Source organism: Caloenas nicobarica, chromosome 21, assembly GCF_036013445.1.
Source record: "Caloenas nicobarica isolate bCalNic1 chromosome 21, bCalNic1.hap1, whole genome shotgun sequence".
In the NCBI taxonomy this organism is placed as follows: Eukaryota; Metazoa; Chordata; class Aves; order Columbiformes; family Columbidae; genus Caloenas; species Caloenas nicobarica.
In genome coordinates, this window is record NC_088265.1 from 1,698,125 (window position 1) to 1,719,471 (window position 21,347).

Genomic DNA, 21,347 nt, shown 5'->3' on the forward strand with positions numbered 1-21,347 from the left:
TCCCCTTTCCTTGCTCAAGGGGTAAGTGGCAGCAGGTCCCTGTGCCCAAGGGGGGACATAGGCCCTGGGTGGGGGGGTTTACCCCCCGACCTCCAAAATCACATTTTTGGGGTCCCCTCTGGTGGCCCTGGTGACATTTGGATCATCCTCATCCCGTCCCCAGCCCTGGGGGTGACACATGATCCCCCCCCATCCTGCAGCAAGTGCCAGCTGCTCCAAGGGGGGGTCCCAGGTCCCTTTTTGTGTCCCCCCCCCGCGCCCTTCACTTTTCTACTTGCATGGACCGTGTGTCCTCCCCAACATGTCCCGTGTGTGTCTGCTGTGGGTTTGTATCAAGTGGCCTTAAACCAGAATAAATTATAGTCTTTTTAATTGTTTAATTACCACCCCCTTGACCATCCCAGGTCCCCTCCAGCATCACCCCTGCAAGGGGTGACCCCCCCACATCTGTGTCCCCCCCCTCCCCAACACAGATCAGGGCACACAGGGTCCGTTTCGGCTTTATTTCTAAGAACCCAAATATTGCAAATATACAGAAAAATACCCAAGTTCTCACACATCCAGGTTTATTTACAGGACTCTGCGCTGGCCTCGGCCCCTGCCACAGCCAGGCCACGGGGGGGCACAGGGCTATGGCTTTTCCTTGGGGGGGTCACATTGTCCCTGTCCCCGTCCCTGTCCCCAGGGGGGGCCCACGGGGACGCTGAAGCACATGCAGGAGGTGCTGGGGCCCCCGCGGCCCCCCGCTCCCACCGAGCTGGGGGGAGCAGCACAGTCACTGGGGCGAGAGCAGGAGCCGCGTGTCACGACAGCACGGCCGTGTCGCGATAGCGGGAGGGGCAAGCGGCTTGGGGGGGTCAGCACCCCAAAAACCTGCTGTTTCCCCCCCGCAATGCACCCCCATCCCACTGCACCCCATCACCCAGCTGCAGGGGGGTCACATAAAGCCCCCACCCCCTCAAAGAATGGGGATTTCCAGTGTACGGAGACTCTACCAGTGCTGGGACCAGAACCTGGTGGGGGGAACTGGGCGGGGGGCAAAGGACTGAGTCCACTGGGGGGGCTGCTCTGGGCCCCCCCGTCCTGCCTGCACCTCCACCGGCGGGGGGAGCCGGGCCTGAGCCCCTCGTGTAAGAGCTTCAAGCTTTAATTCATTATTGCTGCATTTCCCTCGGCCAAAGCCAGTCCGGGGCGGGGAGCGGGGGGGCAGAGCTGGGTGTTACCCCACAGCCATGAGGACACCCCTCGAGCTTGGGGGGCGGGGGGCCCTGGCAGCCCCAGCTCCTATTGCTTTGGAGAAGAAACAGGCGGGGGGGGCAGAAGCTGCAGGCAAGTCTGGCTCCTGTCCCCCCGGACCCCCCCCGGCAGCGGTGACACCTTAGAGCTTGTCCCCACCCCCCCGGGGATGATGCTGCCATTGGGGGGGGCTCCGTCATCCTTAAAGTAAAACAGCCCAGAAAAGGGAAAAATAAAAGCCCATAAAAGCTGCCCCCCCCTGCGCTGGAAGGAAATATTGAAGTGGAGTTAAATTAAACCCCCATGTCACCCCCCAGCAGCAAAGAGCCCGCGGGCGGGGGGTCCTGCCTGTGCGGGGGGGCTGTGGCAGCGTGACGGGGTCCCCGGTGTCCCCAGCATTGTCCCCGCGGTGCCGCTACTCCAGGAGGTCCTGGGGAGAGACGGGACCGTCACCCACCGCTGTCCCCCGGCGTGTCCCCATCCTGCCCCCCAAAACTGACCCTGGCGGGGGGCGGGACCCCCCCACGCTCACCTCGTCGGAGTCATCGTGGTAGCCGCCCTTGGTGGCCGTGGGGACAGGGTCCAGCGTGTCCAGCCCGTCCCCGCTGGTGGCCTCGGCGTGTTGGCGCAGCACTGAGTACCGATGGACCAGGAACCTGCCGGGGGGGACAGGGACGTCACCGCGCTGCCTGCACCCCCACAAGTGTCCCCCCCGCCAGGGACACACTCAGCCTGCAAAGAGCAGAGCCGGGTGCAAGGACGGGCAGTGTCACCCCGGGGACGGGCAGTGTCACCCCTGTGTCCCACGGTGACATCGGGGGGGGCTCAGCTCCTCACCTGCCCCCGCAGACGTATTTCTTGACGATGAGGACTCCGGCCACCACGGTGACAAGCAGCACGGCCACCACGGCCAGGATGATGGGGGTGGAGCTGGGGGACGCGGCCTGTGGGGACAGGAGGACGAGTCCAGAGCTGGGGGGGCACCAGTGTCCCCCCAGAACACAACCAGCACCCCAGGGGACAAAAGCCAAGTGTGGCTGCAGGATTTAGGGACAGTCCTGCCCGTCACAGCAGCAGTTTACAGGCAGGAGGTGGCCCGATGTCCCCAGCTGTCACCGTGCCCGGGTGGTGGCCGCGTCACCTACCAGCTGGCCGGGGTTGAGGAAGTTGCTGGTGCATTTCTTCTTCATGTCCGTCTCCTCCCGGCTCGGGCTCTCCCCTCCCGAACATTTGTCCCCGGGGATTTTCCGATACCTGGAGACGGGGAGGTGACACTTGGTGACCCCACAACCTCCCAGGGACTGTCAGCCCCGATCCAAGGCCATGAGGATTTGTCCCCGCTGGGGCAGGGTGAAGGATTCCCGGGGGATTTGGGGGATTCCAGCCAGTTCCTCCCCAGCCCTGGAGCAGTTTCATCCCTGGCCAAAGGATTCCGGGGGAGATTTAGGTTTTTTTCCCCCCAGTTTCCAGCTTTACCCGCTGGTTTTGAGCAGCTCCTGGCGGCCGTAGAGGCAGAATTCCAGGTCGTGTCCCTTCAGCTCCGGCTGCTCCACGCAGATAGACTGATTCTCCGGGCGGTAGTAGCCAAAATCACTGCAGGAAGAAGGGGAAAAGCAGCTGAGCCCCCGCTCGGGGACCCAGGGGGGTGACATGTGGCCCCAAATGGGAACAGAAGCTGGGGGATGGTCCTACCAGAGGAAATCCTCCAGCGTGCAGGGACAGACGGACGGCTGCTTGGTGACGGTGTATTCGCGGCCGTTCTGGCAAACGGAGGATTTGCGGAGGCGGCGGTACTGCTCCTTGTAGCCCAGTATGCAGCCGTCACTGGGGTCACTGGGATTGCTGGAGTGCGCCAGCCAAATGGTGTAGTCCTTGTCCTCGCCTGCGAGGGACAGGGGTCGGCACCGAGGGGACACGGGGACCCCCCCGCCCAGCAGCCCGGCATGGGAATGCCACCCTGCCACACTGTCCCCAGGGCAGGTCCCTGGGAGGGACTCTGCCAATGTCACCCACACTGAGGTCTGGGGGCAAGAGCGGCCCCCAGCCCAGCCCCAGCTGTCACCAGTCCTGGCTGTCCCCAACCCAGCCCCAGCTGTCCCCAGCCCTTCTTGTCCCCAGCCCAGTTCTGGCTGTCCCCCGTTCTGGCTCTCCCCAGATAAGCCGTGATTGTCCCCAGCCCCAGTTCTCCCAATCCCATCCCTGGCTGTCCCCATCCCCGCTGTCCCCGGCCCCGCTCACTCACAGGTCCTGCTGAGCAGCTGGCTGAAGTCGATGGTGTAGGACACCCACTTTCGGGAGAGGAAGCTCCCGCGGAAGCCCCAGACGCTGACGGTCATGGAGCGAGCGCCCGGCTCGGACGCCAGCCCCGTGAAGAAGATGGGCTCGGAGGAGAACACGTACCGATACCAGCACTGCCCCTCGTCTGTCGAGAACCTGCCAGGGGGGGTCATCAGCACCCCCCAAAACGAGCCGGGGGCCCATCATGGAATCATTTTGGTTGGAAAACAGCCTCAAGATCACAGAGTCCTGTGATCACAGAACTCCTGTTCTCCAGCTGAACCCCCAGCTCCCTCAGCCGCTCCCATCACACTTGTGCTCCAGCCCCTCCCCGTCCCCCGCTTTCCTTGGGGACCCCCCAAACCCAGCCACCCTCCCCCGGCAGCAAGGGAACCCCGCGCGTACTCGATGACGTTGACGGGCTGGCTGCTGTGCTCGATGGCCACGATGAGCCCCCCCGAGTCCAGGATGGCGTAATGGTGCGGCCCCTCCAGCATCCGCGCCCACGTGTAGCCCCCGTCGTCCGAGATGTAAACATCGGGGCTCATCACCGAGATGGCCCCCCCGACGCTGCCTGGCACAGGGGGACAGTGGGAGTTGGGGGGGTCACACACATGGAAATGGGGGCTCCCTGTGCCCGCCACCCGCCCAGGGGGGCTCGGTACCGTGGGCGATGACGATGCCGACGGCGTTGGGCTCGGAGAGCGGCGCCATGGGGACGTTCAGCTTCTGGGAGATGCTGTAGGATGCGTGGATGTGGAGGCTGCACTGCAGAAGCGAGGCGGGGGATTCACCCGTTAACCCCCAGTGGGTGCTGGGGGGCACCCCAAGGACCCCCCAGCCTGCTCAGGGCTCGCCATGGGGGGACCCACAGCCCAGGGCCAGCCCCACGGCCACGGGGGCTGCGGGACGGATCCACTCGCCCCCTCAAGAGGGAGGAAAACCAGGGGAAGGGCAGCGGGACCCCCCCCGCGGTGGGGGGGACAGACCCACCTCGTCCTTGCTCCTGGCCGTGGAGTCACAGGTGGTGTTTTTGGGTTTGCGCAGCGGGACCCACTCCCCACCGCGGTCAAAAGTGATGACGGACTGGATGGAGTTGTCTGCAGGGAGGAGGAGGAGGGAGGAGGAAGAGAGAGGAAACGAGAGGAGGAAACGAGAGGAGGAAAAGAAGTGAGAGGAGGAAAAGAAGCGAGAGGAGGAAGAAGAGAAGTCAATGGGATCAGGATGCCCAGCACATCCTCACTCCCCTGCACAGGGGTCACTCTCCCCTCCAGCCCTGCCAAGACCCAGATCCCAGCCCTGGGGAGGTGTCACCCCAGTTTTTCAGGGGGGTGACAGTGACGCAGCCGCCCACCTTCAGAGAGGACGCTGGTGATGTAGATGCCGCGCAGGGAGGTGACGTTGGTGAAGTCGGTCTCCCCGCCCGTGGTGGTGTAGAGGTGCCGCTCCAAGGACTTGGAGTAGACGATGCCGCGGTCGTCGGAGGTGTAGATGGTGCCAAACCCCGTGTCTGCAGAGGGACACGGGGACAGTGGTGAGGGGGACGGGGGGGCTGCTCCCATGGGGCCACCACAGATCGGCATCGCCACCAGTGAATGCCCCAGGGTGTTTTGGAGAGAGGAAAAAAAACCCCAAATGCCACAAAACGGCGTCAGCGTAGTCACAGCCCTCATGTGCCGCTGTTTCCAGTTGTGTCCGCAGCACCGGGGTGTCCCTGTCCCTGTCCCACTCACCGCCTGGCTCATCCACGTGCATGAACACCAGGTCGTCGTTCGCGGCCAGGATGGAATAAAACTGCTCGTGCCCGACGGAGGGGAGCTGGGCCATGTTCCACGTCTCGCCCTGGTCGAGGGAGACGTGAATGCGCCTCGTGGTGCCCTGGGGAAGCAAAGCATCATCATCATCCTCACCCTTCATCCTCCTCGCTGTGGGAGGAAGGGGACACCAAGAAGGGGGGACAAGGACCTTTTCTGTCATGACAGAGGCGAAAAGAAAACGTCCTCCCAGTCCGAAGGAATAAATCTTGGTGCCAATGACCTTGAAGGTTTTGCCGAAGTCAGAGGTTTTCTTCAACTCCAGTAACCCCAGATCAGCTTCTTAAGAAGAAGAGACGATGAATTTATGAGCCCTGGAGCTGTTTGTGCCCCCTGAAAGTGATGCGAACCCCAAAAATGTGACTCAAAACTCCAGGTGTACTTACTGCAGGAGTTGTTCAGGTACGTGGTGAAGAAGATGGTGTCATTCGCACCCCTGGGCAAGAGAAAGTTGGGGGAAAACACCCAAAAATGAGTTCATCCCATTGCTCTGAGGGGTTTGGGTGGCTCAGGCTGCAATCAGCCCCCTCAAATCGTTTTTCCCCCCCAAGAAAAAGTGGGCAGCCACTCACCACTTGGCCAGGCAGACGGCTTTGTGGATCTCCTCCCATTTCTCCCCAAAATCCTTGGAGACCCAGAGCCCGTTCTGCAAGAGCCCAGAGGTCGGTTACAGCCAAACACCCCCCCGACAACACCCTCCCTTGAAAGCCCTGTCCCAAATCGTGTCCCCCACCCCGTCGTGGGGTCACATCCCCCTCCAAACCTGTGTCCCCAGTTGTGTCCCCCACCCTGTCGTGGGGTCACACGCATCCCTGGGCATGGGGACGGAACCCAGGACACGCGGCCACGATCCAGCTGGTCCTTGGGGACACACGGGGAGCCCCCCCAGCCCCAGGGGGTCCCATATTGCCCCCCCAGCCCCGGGGGGGTCCCATCCTGCCCCCAGCTCTACCTCGGTGCTGAGCGCCAGCAGGCAGTCGGCGCTGCGGGGGTGGTAGGAGATCTGCACCAGCGGGTGAAACGGCAAATCCGTCTGCACAAAATTCTTGGCAAAGTCCGACGAGCGGAAGATGCGGCCACCGCGGCTGCCGCCCGAGACGTCGCCCGTCAGGATGACCTGGGTGGGGGGGAAACAGGGGGGGCTCCAGAAAAACCACCAGGCTGGGGGGACGCTGCCGGGGGGCCCTGCCCCTTCCTACCTTGCCTGAGTTCTCGGGGCCGATGGCCATGCCGAACTCGGTGCGGATGAAGGTGTTGTTGAGGAGGCCGGTGATGTCTGCGAAGGTTTTCCCGTAGTCCTCGCTGGGAGGGAGGGAGGGATGGGAGTTGGGGGGCTGCTCCCCGCCCACCCCCCGCTGCAGGACGGTCCCCCAGGTGCCACCCGCGGGGGCCCGGGAGGGGACACTCACCTGCGGTAGAGCTTGGACTGCCCGAAGCTCATGATCACCAGCGGCACCTGGAACGTCGTGAGGACGAGGATGACCTGGGAGGGGACAGGGGGACAGACAGGGTCACACCCGAGCTCAGAGACCCCCCCATGTCCCCCGCCAAGGGAGAGGGGCTGTCCTCTCCTGTACTCTCCTCCTGTCCCCCCCAGCTCCATCCCAGCCATTGCTTCAGGTCCCACCGGCCCCGCAGCCCCTCGGGCACAGGGGGGGACGCTGCTGTGCCCCCCAGAGGGAACTAGAGCCACTTTGGGGGGGCAGCCCCCCCGGTACTTACCCCCGTGCTGTCACCCACCCAGGACAGTGACACGGAGCCGCTGAGGTCATCGAAGACGCACTGAGAGGGGAGAAGCGACACAAGCACATTTACACCCGGGGGGTCAGTCACTGGACCCCCCAGCAGGACAGCCCCATGGCCACCCTCTCCCAGGGGACACCGGAGTCCCCGTGACCTCTGCTGCCACCCCCAGCGAGGTGACACTATCCTGTCCCCATGCACAAGGGTCCCCTCTGTGTCACGCACCCCCCCGTGCCAGGCTCCCCCGCCCTCCCAGAGCCCACATCCTGTGGGACTGTGACCCCCTCGGTGGCACTGGGGGACACTGGTTTGGACTGGAGTGGCCGGATAAAAGTGGGCAGCGGGATGGGGGCAGCTGGGGACACTTTGGGCACCTGGGGACAGAGCGAGGTGGCACAGAGAGGGCGGGGGAGCCCGCGGTGTCACCCTGTCCCCGCGAAAAAGAGGGAAAAAGGTGAAAGAAACGTTAAATTAGCGTGGAACCAGTCGGGGGAACTGGTCAAACTGGGCTGGTGAAGCCACTGTCACCGCGCGGCAACCGGCCGGGCCGGCAGAGCGGGTGACACCGGCAGGTCCCGGCCCCCCCGGGGTCAGGATCCCCCGCCGTGTCCGTCTGTCTGGAGTCTGTGCGTCTGTGCAGGGGGGTCTGGGGGGTGTCTGGCCCCACCGGGGGATTTGGCGGGCGGGGGCTGCTGTCAGACTGGTGTCTGTTTGTCTGTCTGTCTGTCCCTGCTCGTGGAGCCTGTCCTGCTGCAGCAGGTGCCTCTGTGGGTACATGCACGGCAGCGTCTGTCTGTCTGTCAGTCTGCCCTGTCCTGCCCCTGCTGGCACAGGGAGGGCACGGTCTGTCTGTCTGTCCGTCCGTGCCAGGGGATGTAGGGGGAAATATCTATCTGTCTGTCTGTCTGTCCGTCCGTCCGTCCGTCCCAGGGGACGTAGGGGGAAATGTCTATCTGTCTGTCTGTCTGTCCGTCCGTCCGTCCGTCCGTCCCAGGGGACGTAGGGGGAAATGTCTGTCTGTCTGTCTGTCCGTCCGTCCGTCCGTCCGTCCCAGGGGACGTAGGGGGGCTGTCTGTCCGTCCGTCTGTCACGCCCTCACGAGAAGTCACCTGTCCGCGCCAGGCCCTACCAGGACTCGGGGCGGGTCGGTGTCTGTCTGTCCGTCCAGCCCACAAGGCTGGGGCGGGGCGGGGCGGGGGTGTGTGTCCGACTGTCCCAGCCATGGAGGGAGGGACGGAGAGTCCCCGGTGCTGCCGGTAGCTCCCCGCTCCCCCGCCCCGGTGCCTCTCGGGGCTGTCTGTCTGTCCCTCTGTCTGTCCGTCCGTCCCGGCTCACCTGGTGCGTGTTGTTGCCGAGGGCGGCCGGGACACCGCGCAGGCCGCCGCAGGCCTCGCCGCCCGCCGCCGCCGCCGCCGCCAGCCCGCCGCCGCGAGGGGTCCGGGCCCGGTGCCGCAGCCCCAGCGCCGCCCCCGCCGCCGCCAGCGCCAGCGCCACCGCCAGCCCCGCCGCCCCGCGCGGCCCCATGGCGACTCCGGCCGCCGCCGCCGCCCCGCGCCCCGGCTCGCCACCGCCCGCCCCCCGCTTCCCATTGGCGGCCGCCGCGCCGCGCCACGCCCCCCCGCCGCGCCCCCTCGCTGTGGTTGGCTGCGGGAGATGTCGCTCTGGGACGCGCCACGCCTCCCTAGAGGTTCGCCCCGCCCCGCGCCTTCTCATTAGCCTCTTCCTTTGTCAATCATAGCCCGCTTCCTCTTCTGATTGGCCGATAGTGCTTGCACGATGTGTGAGAGCCCACCCCCTCTCGTTTGACCTCGGGCTCTAATCTACCTAGCAACAACCCTCTGATTGGCATCGCGGCGAGGCGTGGAGCGGCGGAGCAATTTTCTGATTGGCCGGAGCGACAGGTAGCCGGGGGCGCGCCAGGCCCACCCGCGGCCCATTCACAAGGTGCAGCCGCCCACGTGTGCGGGGACCCCGATCCCAGTGAGACGGGGAACCCCCAGGAAGGGGTTCCGGGCGGGGCTCTGGGAGGCCACTGGGGGAAGTGCAAGGCCTGGAGAGTCTGACGCTGGTTGTGGGGGTCAGCGCCTGTTTTTTTGGGGTGCACAGCTGGCAGGGGAGGGGGGAACGGGGGACAGTAGTGTGCATGTCCCCACCCCGGGGCTGGCGCCCCCGGTGTCCCTGCGGCTGGTACAGGCAGACCCGAGTGTTGTCGTGCCTGGTGACAGTTTCACCCTTGCACAAGCAGGCTGCGGCGCAGCCCTGCCCTCCCCAGGGAGCACTGGTGCAACCCATGGAGCAACAAACACCCCCAGCAGCCCCCACCCGGGGAGGGGAGGGCTCTGCACCCCCAGTGCTGTAAAAGGTCTCCCCAGCCCAGGGCAGGGGGTGGTGGAGAAGGGGACCCCACAGAGTGAGGGTTAAACCTCCCACCAGCCCTAAGCGAGAGCCTCACCCAGCCCTTGTTCCTTCTCCTTTGCAAAAACAGAATTTTCATCATACTGCTGTGTCATCCTTCCACCTCCCCCCCAGAAAAAACAGACAATCTACAAGTCTGATGTGTAAAAGACAAGGAAAGACAAGCCACCCGGGGGGCATCGCTCAGGTAACCCCAGACAGTGAGCAAAGGGACAGACACCAAACGCTGGGGCGAGGGGAGCACCCTGGCCTCTGTCACCCTCACCCCACCTCGCATTTGGCCTGTTGTCCATCTGGAAAGAGCTCAGGCTCTGCACTTGCCAAGACGGATCAGATAAGGAGCACAAAGCCTCGATTTTCACCCACAGAGGAGCCGCTCTCATGTGACGCTGCCACCAGCAAACCATGTGATGAGGGCAGGGCATAAAGGACCATTTTCTGTTGGGTGAATTTGCTTTTTGTGTTTCCTGGGACACAAACAACCCCAGCAGGAGCAGCACGTCCCAGAGCAGCAGGGTTTGTTGTGGGGCCGAGCAGTTTACAACAGCTGGGACACCCCTTGCTCTCCCACCCAGAGGAGAAGAGAACATGACCCAGCTCCGAGATGATGCAAAGCTTTGAAGTTCGTTAAGGATGAAGCTGATAGCAGCCCCAGTTTCACTCACAGGGTGGTTTTAGGAGGGTGAGGCTCTGGATATGGTCCCGACCTGCTGGATATTCAGGACAGGTGAGCTCCCACACCAGAGCCGCCCTCAGCGCTGCCTCAAACTCACTACAGGGACGAGGAGCGGCAGCGAGAGCAGGCACAGCGCCCCAAATGCGCGGGCAGAGCCCACGGCAGGCTCAGCGCCCCATATTTAGGCTGTGAGGAAGGTCACCCCGTAGGGTAAAGTCTACCAAGCAATTATTTGCTATGTTTCCTCTTCTACCTGCAGGTACAGGTGCGGTGTTCAGCCCATACCACGACCTCGGGCATCGCCTGATGGTCCAAGTTGTTTCCTACAGACCGCAAAGAGGGGAAACTCACAGCAGGAACTCCTGAGGGGGCAGCGCTTGGCTGTTCTGAAAACTGAGGTTATCCAAGGACTGATTTTCCACTCGGGAAGACCTGGCTTCGCTTCTGGCAACGTCAAGAGAGGAAAAAATTAATAGTATTGGTATTTTCTCTTCTGCAAAAGGGAGAGGCTGGCAGGTGCGAGATTGGCCGCACTTTGCTGCGACTGTTTGGCTTGGCCAAGGCGTGAAACACTTGCTGGAGACCAGCAAATGATCCCCAACGCTGAACCGAGCGGAAAATTACTAATTTCAGTCAACAAAAAAACCCAAAACACTGGAAATGTCCATGCTTACCAGGGCAAACTCCCTCCTGGCAGCAGCACAGGCCACGTCAGTCTCTTCCAGGGCAAACAACGGTGTTTTGTTCAGCGCGAAATCGTAATTTCACAAAATAGGACAGAGCAGCTGATGTTCACAGGGCGGCACAGACGAAGCTCCTGCGACTGCAGCAGAGCTGGATTTCCAGCCCCTGAAGCTGCACTGACCGTACAAGCACCATTTTGTAGGAAAATACTTTGGTAATCTCAGTTTATTCCCTTATCAGTCTGATCTTCAATTCTCAGATGCTGTTTCAAGGACAAGGGTAGAGATGTCAGCTGGAAAATGAGAAATAAAAGCAACGAGGCTTGTGAAGTAAATGAGCAAAACTTTGCTGTTCAAAACGAGGCTGATCTCAAAGTTAAGCGGTACTTGCACAATTTAGCAGGTAAGGGGCAATCCCATTAAGCCCAGACCTGTTCACAGCGGTGGGCTCTGGTCCATCACACCCTCCTTACAAGTATTTCCAATTTCTGCTAGAAGGAAACGCAAACCCCAAACCTGGTTACGGATTTCTTCCCTGGGAAGGAGTCAGAGCTCCAGGTTAAGCCGTTACGAACAAAAAACTGGAGAACGAGAGGGGAAACACACCAAATAGATCTAAAAATGGCATGTTTTTCAAGACTTGTGTGGAATTACACATATCGTGACGCTCTCCACGAGAGGGAGACTCGCTCCCACCGCAGCCAGCGAGGACACAGTCGCACTGATTCCAGTGATGTTGCCCTCACCTGCCTCTGATTTTACCTCTAAACGGTCCCTCCCGCCTCAGAGGAACTCGGGGTAGAGTAACAAAATGATTTATTCTCATTTCCTCTTATTTTAGAGATCCGTTATGTACAGAAACTGTAAAAAAACCTCATGAGCCTTCTAAGAAGAGCAATTACAGATGCTGCTGGAAAATAAAATCACAGGTAGTGGAAGGAACTGAGAGTCAGTTCACTCTGATCGGGGAGTGGGGGAGGAGAAAAAAAATGAGCCTTTGAGGGAGTCTGTCTCCTTTTCAAATATCCTTGATGACCTCTTCAAGCTCCTCTTTCGTGTACATGTGGAACTTCATCCCGGGCTCCACAGTTGCAAGCTGAAACGAGAAGGAGCAAGGGGTTAAGTGAAGTGACAGCGTGGGGCAGGGAACAGAGAGCAGCTGTTCCTTCTCGGCTGCCTGATCTGCCAGCCCAGCAAGATCATTCCATCCCCTAACATGCTCTTTGATTCCCTAAAATAGCCGCCTGCCGCAGAAATAGCTTTTAATTGACTCAGTCTCCTCATAGTAGCAGCAGCGGGGAACGTCTGTTGGGAATGGGCAGGCTCTGCTTTGGCTTGCTGGGGAAGAAAAGCCCTGTTAATACGAATTTTTTGTCATCAAACACTCCTCAGAGAGCGGTATTTTGTGCTGCAGGGCAGCATGGCTCTCAACAGAAGTGCCTCTTCTCCTCCAGTAACCAGCCACAGGTACAAATCCTGGCCCATTAGGCACCTTAAGAGACCCAAGACAGCAAAACACTCAAAAAAAGAGACTGAGGGTTAGCTCTAGGAAACGGAGGCAAACCTGCATTTTGATCGCTAAACACCAACAATAATCAAGCCGCGGTGCAGCCCGCAGCTGCCTGGTGCCCCGGACAAGAGGCCAAAACCATCTCTTCCGAGGCAAAGCCCAAGGGACGAAGCTGGGGGACGACACACTCTGCCCCTTGGCCAGGCGGCACCCAGACAGCTGGGACGCTCGACGGGGTGAGCGCCAGAACAAGAGATACTTGAAGAACGACAAGACTGGCAGAGGAATGTAAAGCAGGACTCGCGCTCGCACCTCACTCACCGCACGAGAGCCCAAGATAGAGGGAAGGCAAAGGCCGGGGGAGCGAGCGGGGACGCTCCCGACGTCGCTCGCAGGCACCTCCGGCACGGCCACGGAGCTTTATTCTGAGGGGATTGATGTGTCAGGTTGCAACAGGGTCCTGGCAAATCTCAGAGCTCTTCTCAGGCTTAAAAACAGCCTGTAAACCAGCACGGGATGGTAGGACAGGCTTTTGGGGTAGAGGAGGAGCACCTGTAAGCGTTTTTCAAGGAGAAACACCCCAAACACTCCGCCTGAGCCTCCCGACAGCCGGGTTTTATCTGGCGTTCGCACACAAGGCAGAGACACTTGCAGATGCCACTTTAGGCCCCTCAAATCACCCGGACGGGTGCTGGCCTGACGCTCGACAGCAGACGTACAGACACCCTGAAACCCAAACCAAGTGTTCAGAGACACCAACTACTCCAGTTTTCCACGTCCGCTCAAACCTGGGCCTCACCTCCCTCCAAATAAAAGCTTCACTCAACCATTCCCTTACGAGCTTAACGGGGAAGTAATTAATTTAAAAGCACAACATTGGTTAAGGCTCCTGACCTTCACTACCAGCAGATTTAACTCTCTCGTGACCACACTTTGCCCCTTCTCTTTGCTGCTAGCTGGAAAACCCCATAAATGAGAAGGGGCCAGAATAAACAAACCAGAGCAGCACATACTTCCAGAAAGCAAAGTAGCTCCTTCAGGTAGAAGATTTTTCAGCCAGAAGGGTGACTTGAGTCAATAGAGACCTTTTAATCCTCAGCACATTCTTCTCATACTTAACCCTGACATGATTCCCCAGCACGTTCAGAGCGTTGCCAAGCACAGTTAAGCCCTGTTAAACAGGGACGTGACATATGGATACTGTACGCGCTCCTCTGCCTCCATTTCTTTGCACTGCACCATGGATCTTCCAGAAGAGACTCAAAGCTGAGCAAGAGAGAACTGATCAGTGTGAGCTGGGAGCACATTTCCACCAGCCAGCATCATTTCTGGAGAGCGTGTCTAAGGTTTTGGTGTGCTGCTCGTCCTTTTCCCCCAGAAGAAGCTGGTTAATCATGTCAGGAATGGTCCCCAGCAGCAGTAGTTAATTAAAAAAATGGGGCACACACTTTTAAGCTGTTTGGGAAACAGGTTCCCGGCACTCAGAGGAAAGGAATGGGAGAGCAGCGGGAGGAGAGCAGCTCAGGAGTCAGAACGATGTGATTTGAAAAGGTCTAGTGTCTCATAACCCGCCAGAAATAGAAGCAAACTCTATACGCCAGCCTTGCTCATCATCTCTCCATTATCACTAACAAACTGGGAGGGTTTTTACCTTTCCTACCTAAAAAGGAGCATTGCAAGGTAGCGCTGCGCTCCCCGACAGCACCGCAGGCTCGGGCCAAGCTGAGCTCTGCGAGCCTGGACACTTGTGGGCAAAACCGGAGGTTCGAGGAGCACATTCGTTCCTGGAGGCTTCACCTCTTCGCTCCTCCTGTCTAAGGGATTTTTGGCACCGCCCCAAGACTGAATATAGCAAGTCCAGAAGCTGTATAATTTTCATTCCTTCTAATATTACAAGTACCAGGGGAAAAAAAGAATGGCTAAAGCCAGGCGAAGAAAAAGCAATCCGGCTGGCACAACAGGTTCCTGTGGGGTCAGCAGGGGCTCCGCTCCCACCAACCTCCAGCCCACAGATCCCGAGAATCGCTGCTCGGGGATTAGCCGGGCAAACGAGCCTGGCTGCACACCTCTGGGGCCAAAGAAAGCTCCCCTGGGCAGTCTGAGGTCCTGAGAACATCCGCAGCCAGCCAGGCCTCGGCTTGGGAAGTCCTGAACTGCTCCACCACCTTGTTCCGTGCACAGCCAGCTCTTCTCTGCAGAACGTGAGCGGGCAGCGCTCTTACCTGGACATTTTACAACGCAAGACACTACCGAGACACTCGCTGCACAGCCAGCAGGATCTACAGCAAGGAATAAAAGACTAAAGACACTTTTGCTCCACTAGCCACAATCACATGCTGGTAATGAAGTTGCAGTTACCTCAATGTTGGTTGCGTTCAGCTTCTCCTCCATCACTTGTTTCAGGATGACGAGGGAAGATTTAATTGCCTCTTTCAGCGTCATTGACTGTAAAACAAACCACCCTTTAATTGCACTGTTGACACTCAAGCAAGTGCTTTTTCGCTACTCCTCTGACTGTAAAAGCACACTGCGCTCCCACCCGCTCTCCTCAAATCCTTTAAGCTGCCACTGGCAGCAAATTTAAAAGCTTATCAAGTTATCTGCAGTATCAACACGAGATCAAAGCGCGCTGTTCAGGCAGGACAGTGACAATTGCAAGGATGGCGACTTTCTGCTCCTATATAACTTTTTACAAAGCTTAAGAACTGTTAATCTGGGCACACAGATCTCACTGTCCAGGACACGAGGGCCAATTTCCCTTCACCAGTTACTGTCTGTCTAGCAGTTCCCCCCGTGGGAGCTTTGAAAAGCTGGACCCTGCTTGGCAGAACCTTCGTGCTTTAATCACGTAATTCCCTGCGTGAGGGGGAACTAGAGCCATTGGGCTGTGCAACGCAGAGACTGACGACAACCACCTCTGCAGTAACTTTGCACTTGGCAGATGGTTAAAAAGCCAGAGAGCTCAAAACTTGGGCAGTATTGCTAGCAAATAAATTAGATTTTTGAGTTGTAGGCTGGAGGTCTTCACAGCAATAAACATCATCAATTGTGCTTTTTATTACAGTGTTTGGTTTCTTACCACACAAAACGGTCGGCTCGCTCCTTGCGGAGGGAAGAAAGTTTCTGTTTAATATCAGGCAGGACCAGTACTTGCACCAAAGCCATTAACTTCACTTGGGTCACAACAACCCCATGAACGCTACAGGAAGAGCGGCTAGAAAGCTGCCTGGCAGAAAAGGACCTGGGGGTGTTGGTCGACAGCGGCTCAACATGAGCCAGCATGTGCCCAGGTGGCCAAAAAGGCCACCAGCATTCTGGCTGGTACCAGCACTGGTGTGGCCAGCAGGCCCAGGGCAGTGACCATCCTGTGCTGGGCACTGCAGAGGCCAAACTGTGAATCCTGGGGTCAGTTTTTGGCCCCTTGTGCCAAGAAAGGCCTTGAGGTGCTGGAGCGAGTTCAGAGAAGGGAACGGAGCTGGGGAAGTGAGAAGAAGGAGGTTCAGACTCGATCTGGGGAACAATTTCTTCCCCAAAGGGCTGTGGGGCATTGGAACAGGCTGCCCAGGGCAGTGGTGGAGTCACCATCCCTGGAGGGGTTGGACAGACGGAAATGAGGTTCTCAGGGACACGGGTCAGTGCCAGGGCGGGGGGAACGGGTGGACTCAATCTTGAGGGTCTCTTCCAACCAATATGATTCTATTTCAACCCCAATCCAGCACTGTACCTTATGGTAAACCTCCTGCAGAGAGCTCTGGGCACCTTCCGAGGCGGAGCCGATAGCTCTGGCATCGCACTGAACAAACGTCCCCGACGGGTCCATGTGAAACCTGCAGGAACACGGGTGGGAGAATGAACGGCCACTGCACCCTGTCCCACACCGCTGCACCCCAAGGGCTTTCCCACCAGCCTCACACAGCTCCCCAGAGTCCCCCCTTTTTTTTTTTTTTTTGTTAATAAAACAGTGAGTTTTCACTACTGCTCCTGGGGGAGACCTTTCTGGGCCGGCTCTGCAGAGCTGTTCCCACCTCCAGCCGAGTGTCTGAAGCGCGGAGTTCAGGTTACAACCCTCCGCCACCTCCCCAAGGAATGTTTCAGCAGGCTCCGTGGATTGTGTTACCAGTGGCTCTGCTAGTCCTTTAGGGAAAGGTAAGAATAAACTCAGGACGAGGAGAGCTTCAACACCTCCCTCATGCCCAGGAAACCACATTAAAAAAGCAAAGATTCGGCAAAGATACAGCATTGTCTTCAACCCCAAACAAGCAGGCAGTGCTCAGGCCGCTGCAACCCACGCTTTGGAAGGACGGGTTTAAAAGCATTAACAAACACATCAGGTACGTAATGGGATAAACCCAAGTGTTTGGCTTAAGCAAAATCCCAGAATTAAGTCATTAAAATGTCCAGAGAAAGTTTTGTCTCTTCCCAGAGCTGCTCTGGATTAAGAAAGCTGAGCTTACAGCTGAGGTCCCTTCTCATCAACTCCTCCAAAAAGCAGCGCAACACCAAACGGACGAGACTGCAAGAGAAAGGAGCAGGCAGGTTAGACAAAGCCAAGAGCAAGGTCAAGGGGAGCCCACAGCACCTCCCCAGAGCCCCCCCAGCTCCACACCATCGCTCCTGGGTCTGCATCCTCCTCCCCAAACTGCAGCGCCAGGTTGGACACGGCCTGTGTCACGCTCTCCACTGTCATGGTCTCGTTGTAGGTGAACCAGTGATTCTGCAGGAAAATACACAAAAAATATTCAAATGATTGCCTTGTGCCCTAAACAGGACAATCCTCGATCATTCACACTGGAGCAACATCCTGTGTAGCTACAAAGACAACGTCACCACCAAAGACAACGTTCCCACCAAATGTGCAATATCAAAGAAGAAATAACCCACGTTTGCTCTGCAAAAGCCCTGTGAAGGAAAAAACACTCCCCACTCCACATTGGCTCCTTCACTGTAACAATCTTCCCATGACAGACGCCTGAGGTGCCCCTGAGCCCAGTGCTCCTGTTTTAAGAGAAATATAAAGTCTTACCTGAGTCTCCACTCTTGCTTTATCAATTAAAGTCTTTGCATCAGCTATTAAGCCACTCATGGCACACCCTGGAATCAGAGAGGGAAACCACGAGTCATTTGACCCAATATTTGCAACACGCTCTCCCGCAGACTTCCCAAAGGCCACGGGGAGACACAAAAGGCTGCAGGGGGGAGCACGTCCCTGTGCGGGAGCACCCGGCACACTGGGGAGGGAAGAGGACGGGACAGAAAGGGATTTGCTCAGGAGCAAGGCTGGACACGCTGCTGAAGGGTAGAGACACAACCCAGTTCTCACAGTTACGCTTCCCATTCACCCCACATCCGAACTGGTCCAAAGGAGCCACATTTAGGGCTTTCTGAGAGAAGTTAATTGACAGAAACGTGACCCACTTGGGAGGGGAACTCGTTCAACTCCCCCAGGCTGGGCTGGCTGACCCAGAGCTGGGGGAAGATGCAGCAGGAGCCCCAGCACGGATCCTGCTTTGGGAAGAGAGCGACTGAATCGCCAGCGCATGGGAGAAGGAAATCAGACTCTTCCAGAGCTCCTTCCATGCCCCATGTCAGCAGCAACATGGGTATTTTGGAGGTCTCCTGCTTTTCAAGGCGACATATTTGGTCATGAGCCTGTCGGGGGCCTCCTCCCAGCACAGGACGCTGCTGCGAGCAGGGGCACAGGCCAACATTAGCACTGCGGGAGAAAACTGGCCTCCGGTCAAGCCTTTTGCAGTAATTCCCTGCCCTCCCGAAGCTAAATTTGGGATGAGCTTTCATGAGGGAGGTCACTGAGGTGGGGGGGGGTGTTCAGCTGCCCCTTCCTGCTCCTGTAACTATGTCCTGCTGGCCTGGAGCCTGGAAAACCAGTGACCAGGACCTGGAGCTCACTGGGTGTTCCTGCTCAGCAGAGCTGCCCGCAGGGGAGGCCGGTGCTGAAACGTGGCTCCTGGAACTCTCAGGGGACAGATTCCTATCACAAACATCCCCAAAACTTCAGTGATGCTCCCAGAGGGGCACCCAAAACTATTTTTTTTTTTTTCCCTCCTTACCTATGTGGGAATCGATTTCTACAATCTTCTCGATGCTGCTGGGTTCCATGAGCGGGGAGGTGATCCGCTTCTCCACGGCCAGGCAGACGCCCTCCGAGGTCTGGATGCCGATGGCCGTGGAACCGAGCTAAAAAACACTGCACGGTTACCCCCACCGCTCCACCCCCAACAACAGAAATGCTACAACACTCATTTTGACTTGTATTTGTATGCATTTTGGGTTGGAGCCACAAAACCCCACCTGCAAAACTCTATGGCTTTGCATGGCAAATTTTATATGTCACAATTGGAAGGAGGAAACTGGGAACATTAAACCCACATCACTTCCCAGCTGATGAGCTCATCAGAACCCAGCAGGGCTCCGGCAAATCATTAATCTCTTACATCAGCTTTTACAGCTTAAAGCCTCATGAATTTAAAAGGCCTTGTGAATCTTCCTTTCCAAGGCAGAAATTAAATTTTAAAGCCAGAGAGGAAGATTGCACATAATGCCCTTAATTCTGACTGCACCTCGGCATTTTTCTTTCCGTTAGATCCTTTTTTCCTAAGTGCCCTTGTAGCCACAAAATTTACAACAGGAACACGAGCGTTTTGCACAGGTACCATTTTCCAGGCAGTGGCTCTTTACCCACAGCAAGTTTTACCCTGGTCTTGCAGGTCCCCACAGTGTCACCACAGCTGTGAGCCGAGGAGGGGTCAGACCTCAAGGGCTCCTGACAGCCCCCACCTCGCCCCCAACTTCTCCACATTGGGGAATTTACTGGGATAGAATCACAGAATCATTTTGGTTGGAAAAGACCCTCAAGCTCATTGAGTCCACCTGTTCACCCACCCCTGGCACTGCCCCCTGTCCCTGAGAACCTCATCTCCGTCTGTCCAACCCCTCCAGGGATGGTGACTCCAGCACTGCCCTGGGCAGCCTGTTCCAATGCCCCACAGCCCTTTGGGGAAGAAATTGTTCCCAAGATCCAACCTCAACCTTCCCTGGCGCAACTTGAGGCATTTCCTCTTGCTTATCAACATTAAGAGCACAATGTGCTGTCAGCCCTCTCATTTCAACACTAGCTTTGAGTAGTTTTGATTTGGGGATTAGCATCTTCAGGTTGTGTTTGGTTCTGTGGTAAATTGGTTGGTAGGAGACAGGGAGGGGAACATTCCCCTACATTTGGGGGAATTAGATGGCTTTTCATTCTTCATGACCCATAAAAGAGCAGAGCTGCAGGAGGTTTGGCTGGAGGGAAGGAACCGAGCAGCAGCAGCAGCTCTCCGATAACAAACCAGAGGGGAAAGGCTGGTGAGGAGCTGCCAGAGCAGCCGCGCGCAGGAGTGGCACCCACGGGAAAGGCAGCAGCTCCCACTCAGCACTGGGAAATGGCTAAGCCCAAATGAAAAGGACCTGATTGTTTTATTGCTGATCAAACTCAGGCTTCCAGTTTGAAAAAAAAGCCCCTTAATGTCATGGTTTGGCAACCAGATGGAGCTGACAGTACCTTTATGGCCTCGATGGCATATTCCACTTGGAACAGTCTCCCCTCCGGAGAAAAAGTGTTCACACCCCTGAAAGAACAACATCAGAGATGGTGCAAAGGGCAGAAAACAGAAGCTGACAGAAAATGCATTTAATTATCCCAGAGCGATGGCGGGAAGGGTGACGGCAGCTCAGACAGCGGCTGGGACGGGTCAGGGCTGTGGTTTCACCAGCACAGGCTGGGTCCTTTCCTGGGATTCCTCATCCCCTCCCCGTCCGCCCGGCTGCACACGGGGAGGTGACCCTGCCCTCCCACCAGCACCGTGCTGGGAGTTCCATCCCCACGCAAAACCCTCCCCGGGGTTTCTTAAAACCCACTGGGTTTCAGGAGCCGTTTAACAAGATAAGCTCCAGCCCTACGGACCCCCCCGGGGACCCCACCCGCAGCCACCCCCAGCACCAGGGAACTGAAACTTGTCCCTGCTCGTACGGACGAGCCCTCCCTTCCCTTGTATTTAACAGAACCAGGTTCTCTAAAACCCAAATTAAATAAAAATAAGGGGAAGAGGCCGCAGGGACATGAACCCAGCCGCCGCACCAGTGCCCGGCCAGACAGGAAGCCGCAAGAGCCCGTGCAGGAGAACAAACAGAGGCTCTTGGGGAAGGCCTAGCAGGGCTGCGGCCCCTCCGGCGGCTCCTCCGAGCGGCCCCACGGCGGCCGCGGGCGAGAGGCCTCCCGGGGGGGGGACCGGCAGCAGGCCCGTGACTCAGCCGCAGGCCGCGGGCGGCGGGGAGGCCGCGGGAGAGGGGCGGCGGGGGCGGGAGGGCACTTACCGGTCGTACTCGGAGCGTGTGAGGAACATGGCAGCAGCGGGGGCGGCGCGGGGGGGCGCGGGGGGACCGGGCGGCGGAGGCGGGAGCGCCGCGCTGCCCTCGCCGGGTTCTGCTCCGCCGCTTCCTGCCAGAGGAGCCGCACTGCGCAGGCGCCGCCCCGCCCCTTCGCTCCACTTCCCCCCGCGCGGCCGTCCCATTGGTCCGCATCTCCCGCCGTCTAGCCAATGAGAAAGCGGAGAGGGCGGGCTCGGCGAAGAGGAGAGGGGAGGAGCTATTGGGAGCGGGGATTGGCGGGAGCGCGGAGGGGGCGTGGCCAGAGCGCTAGAGGGGCGGGGCCAGGGCACTCCGGGGAGACCGGGCGGGGGTACCGGGGAGGGGGTGCCGGGACAGCGGCGTCAGGATGCTCCAGGGTCCTCCGGGGCCGTACCGGTACCCGGTTCCCGGTGCGGTGCCGACAGCGCCCGACGGGGCCGGTAATGGGGCTGGTAATGGGGCTGGTAACGGTGCTGTCGGCAGCGCACCGGGAACCGGGTGCCGGCACGGCCCCGGGGCTCCCCGTCCCGTTCCAGGGCTGAGGAGCACAAGGAAGTTAACTGGTGGTTGATGGACGGACTGACGGACAC

General features: G+C 58.6%; 2 protein-coding genes across 3 annotated transcripts; both read right to left on the reverse strand.

Annotated features, from left to right (window-relative positions):
• Positions 1–488: 488 nt before the first annotated feature.
• SORT1 (sortilin 1) lies at positions 489–8,571 on the reverse strand. 2 transcript variants are annotated; one of them, XM_065649214.1, is made up of 20 exons: positions 8,406–8,571; positions 7,050–7,109; positions 6,737–6,810; positions 6,527–6,629; positions 6,280–6,444; positions 5,900–5,973; positions 5,714–5,763; positions 5,479–5,609; positions 5,247–5,391; positions 4,868–5,023; positions 4,507–4,613; positions 4,179–4,281; positions 3,919–4,087; positions 3,479–3,669; positions 2,929–3,118; positions 2,713–2,829; positions 2,382–2,490; positions 2,074–2,180; positions 1,769–1,892; positions 489–1,666 (listed from the first exon to the last, which is right to left on the reverse strand). In XM_065649214.1, the coding sequence occupies exons 3-20, from the start codon at positions 6,766–6,768 to the stop codon at positions 1,652–1,654; spliced, it is 2,088 nt and encodes a 695-aa protein (XP_065505286.1). In that variant the 5' UTR covers positions 6,769–6,810; positions 7,050–7,109; positions 8,406–8,571; the 3' UTR covers positions 489–1,651. The 2 variants fall into 2 exon arrangements, with proteins under 2 accessions (XP_065505286.1, XP_065505287.1); XM_065649215.1 differs by lacking the exon at positions 8,406–8,571 and having other exon boundaries at positions 5,479–5,606; positions 7,050–7,103.
• A 3,072-nt stretch (positions 8,572–11,643) lies between these two features.
• PSMA5 (proteasome 20S subunit alpha 5) lies at positions 11,644–20,855 on the reverse strand. Its single transcript, XM_065649254.1, has 9 exons — positions 20,725–20,855; positions 19,913–19,979; positions 18,423–18,549; positions 17,378–17,445; positions 16,961–17,068; positions 16,809–16,867; positions 16,079–16,181; positions 14,713–14,799; positions 11,644–11,940 (listed from the first exon to the last, which is right to left on the reverse strand). The coding sequence occupies exons 1-9, from the start codon at positions 20,751–20,753 to the stop codon at positions 11,863–11,865; spliced, it is 726 nt and encodes a 241-aa protein (XP_065505326.1). The 5' UTR covers positions 20,754–20,855; the 3' UTR covers positions 11,644–11,862.
• Between the last annotated feature and the right edge of the window lie 492 nt (positions 20,856–21,347).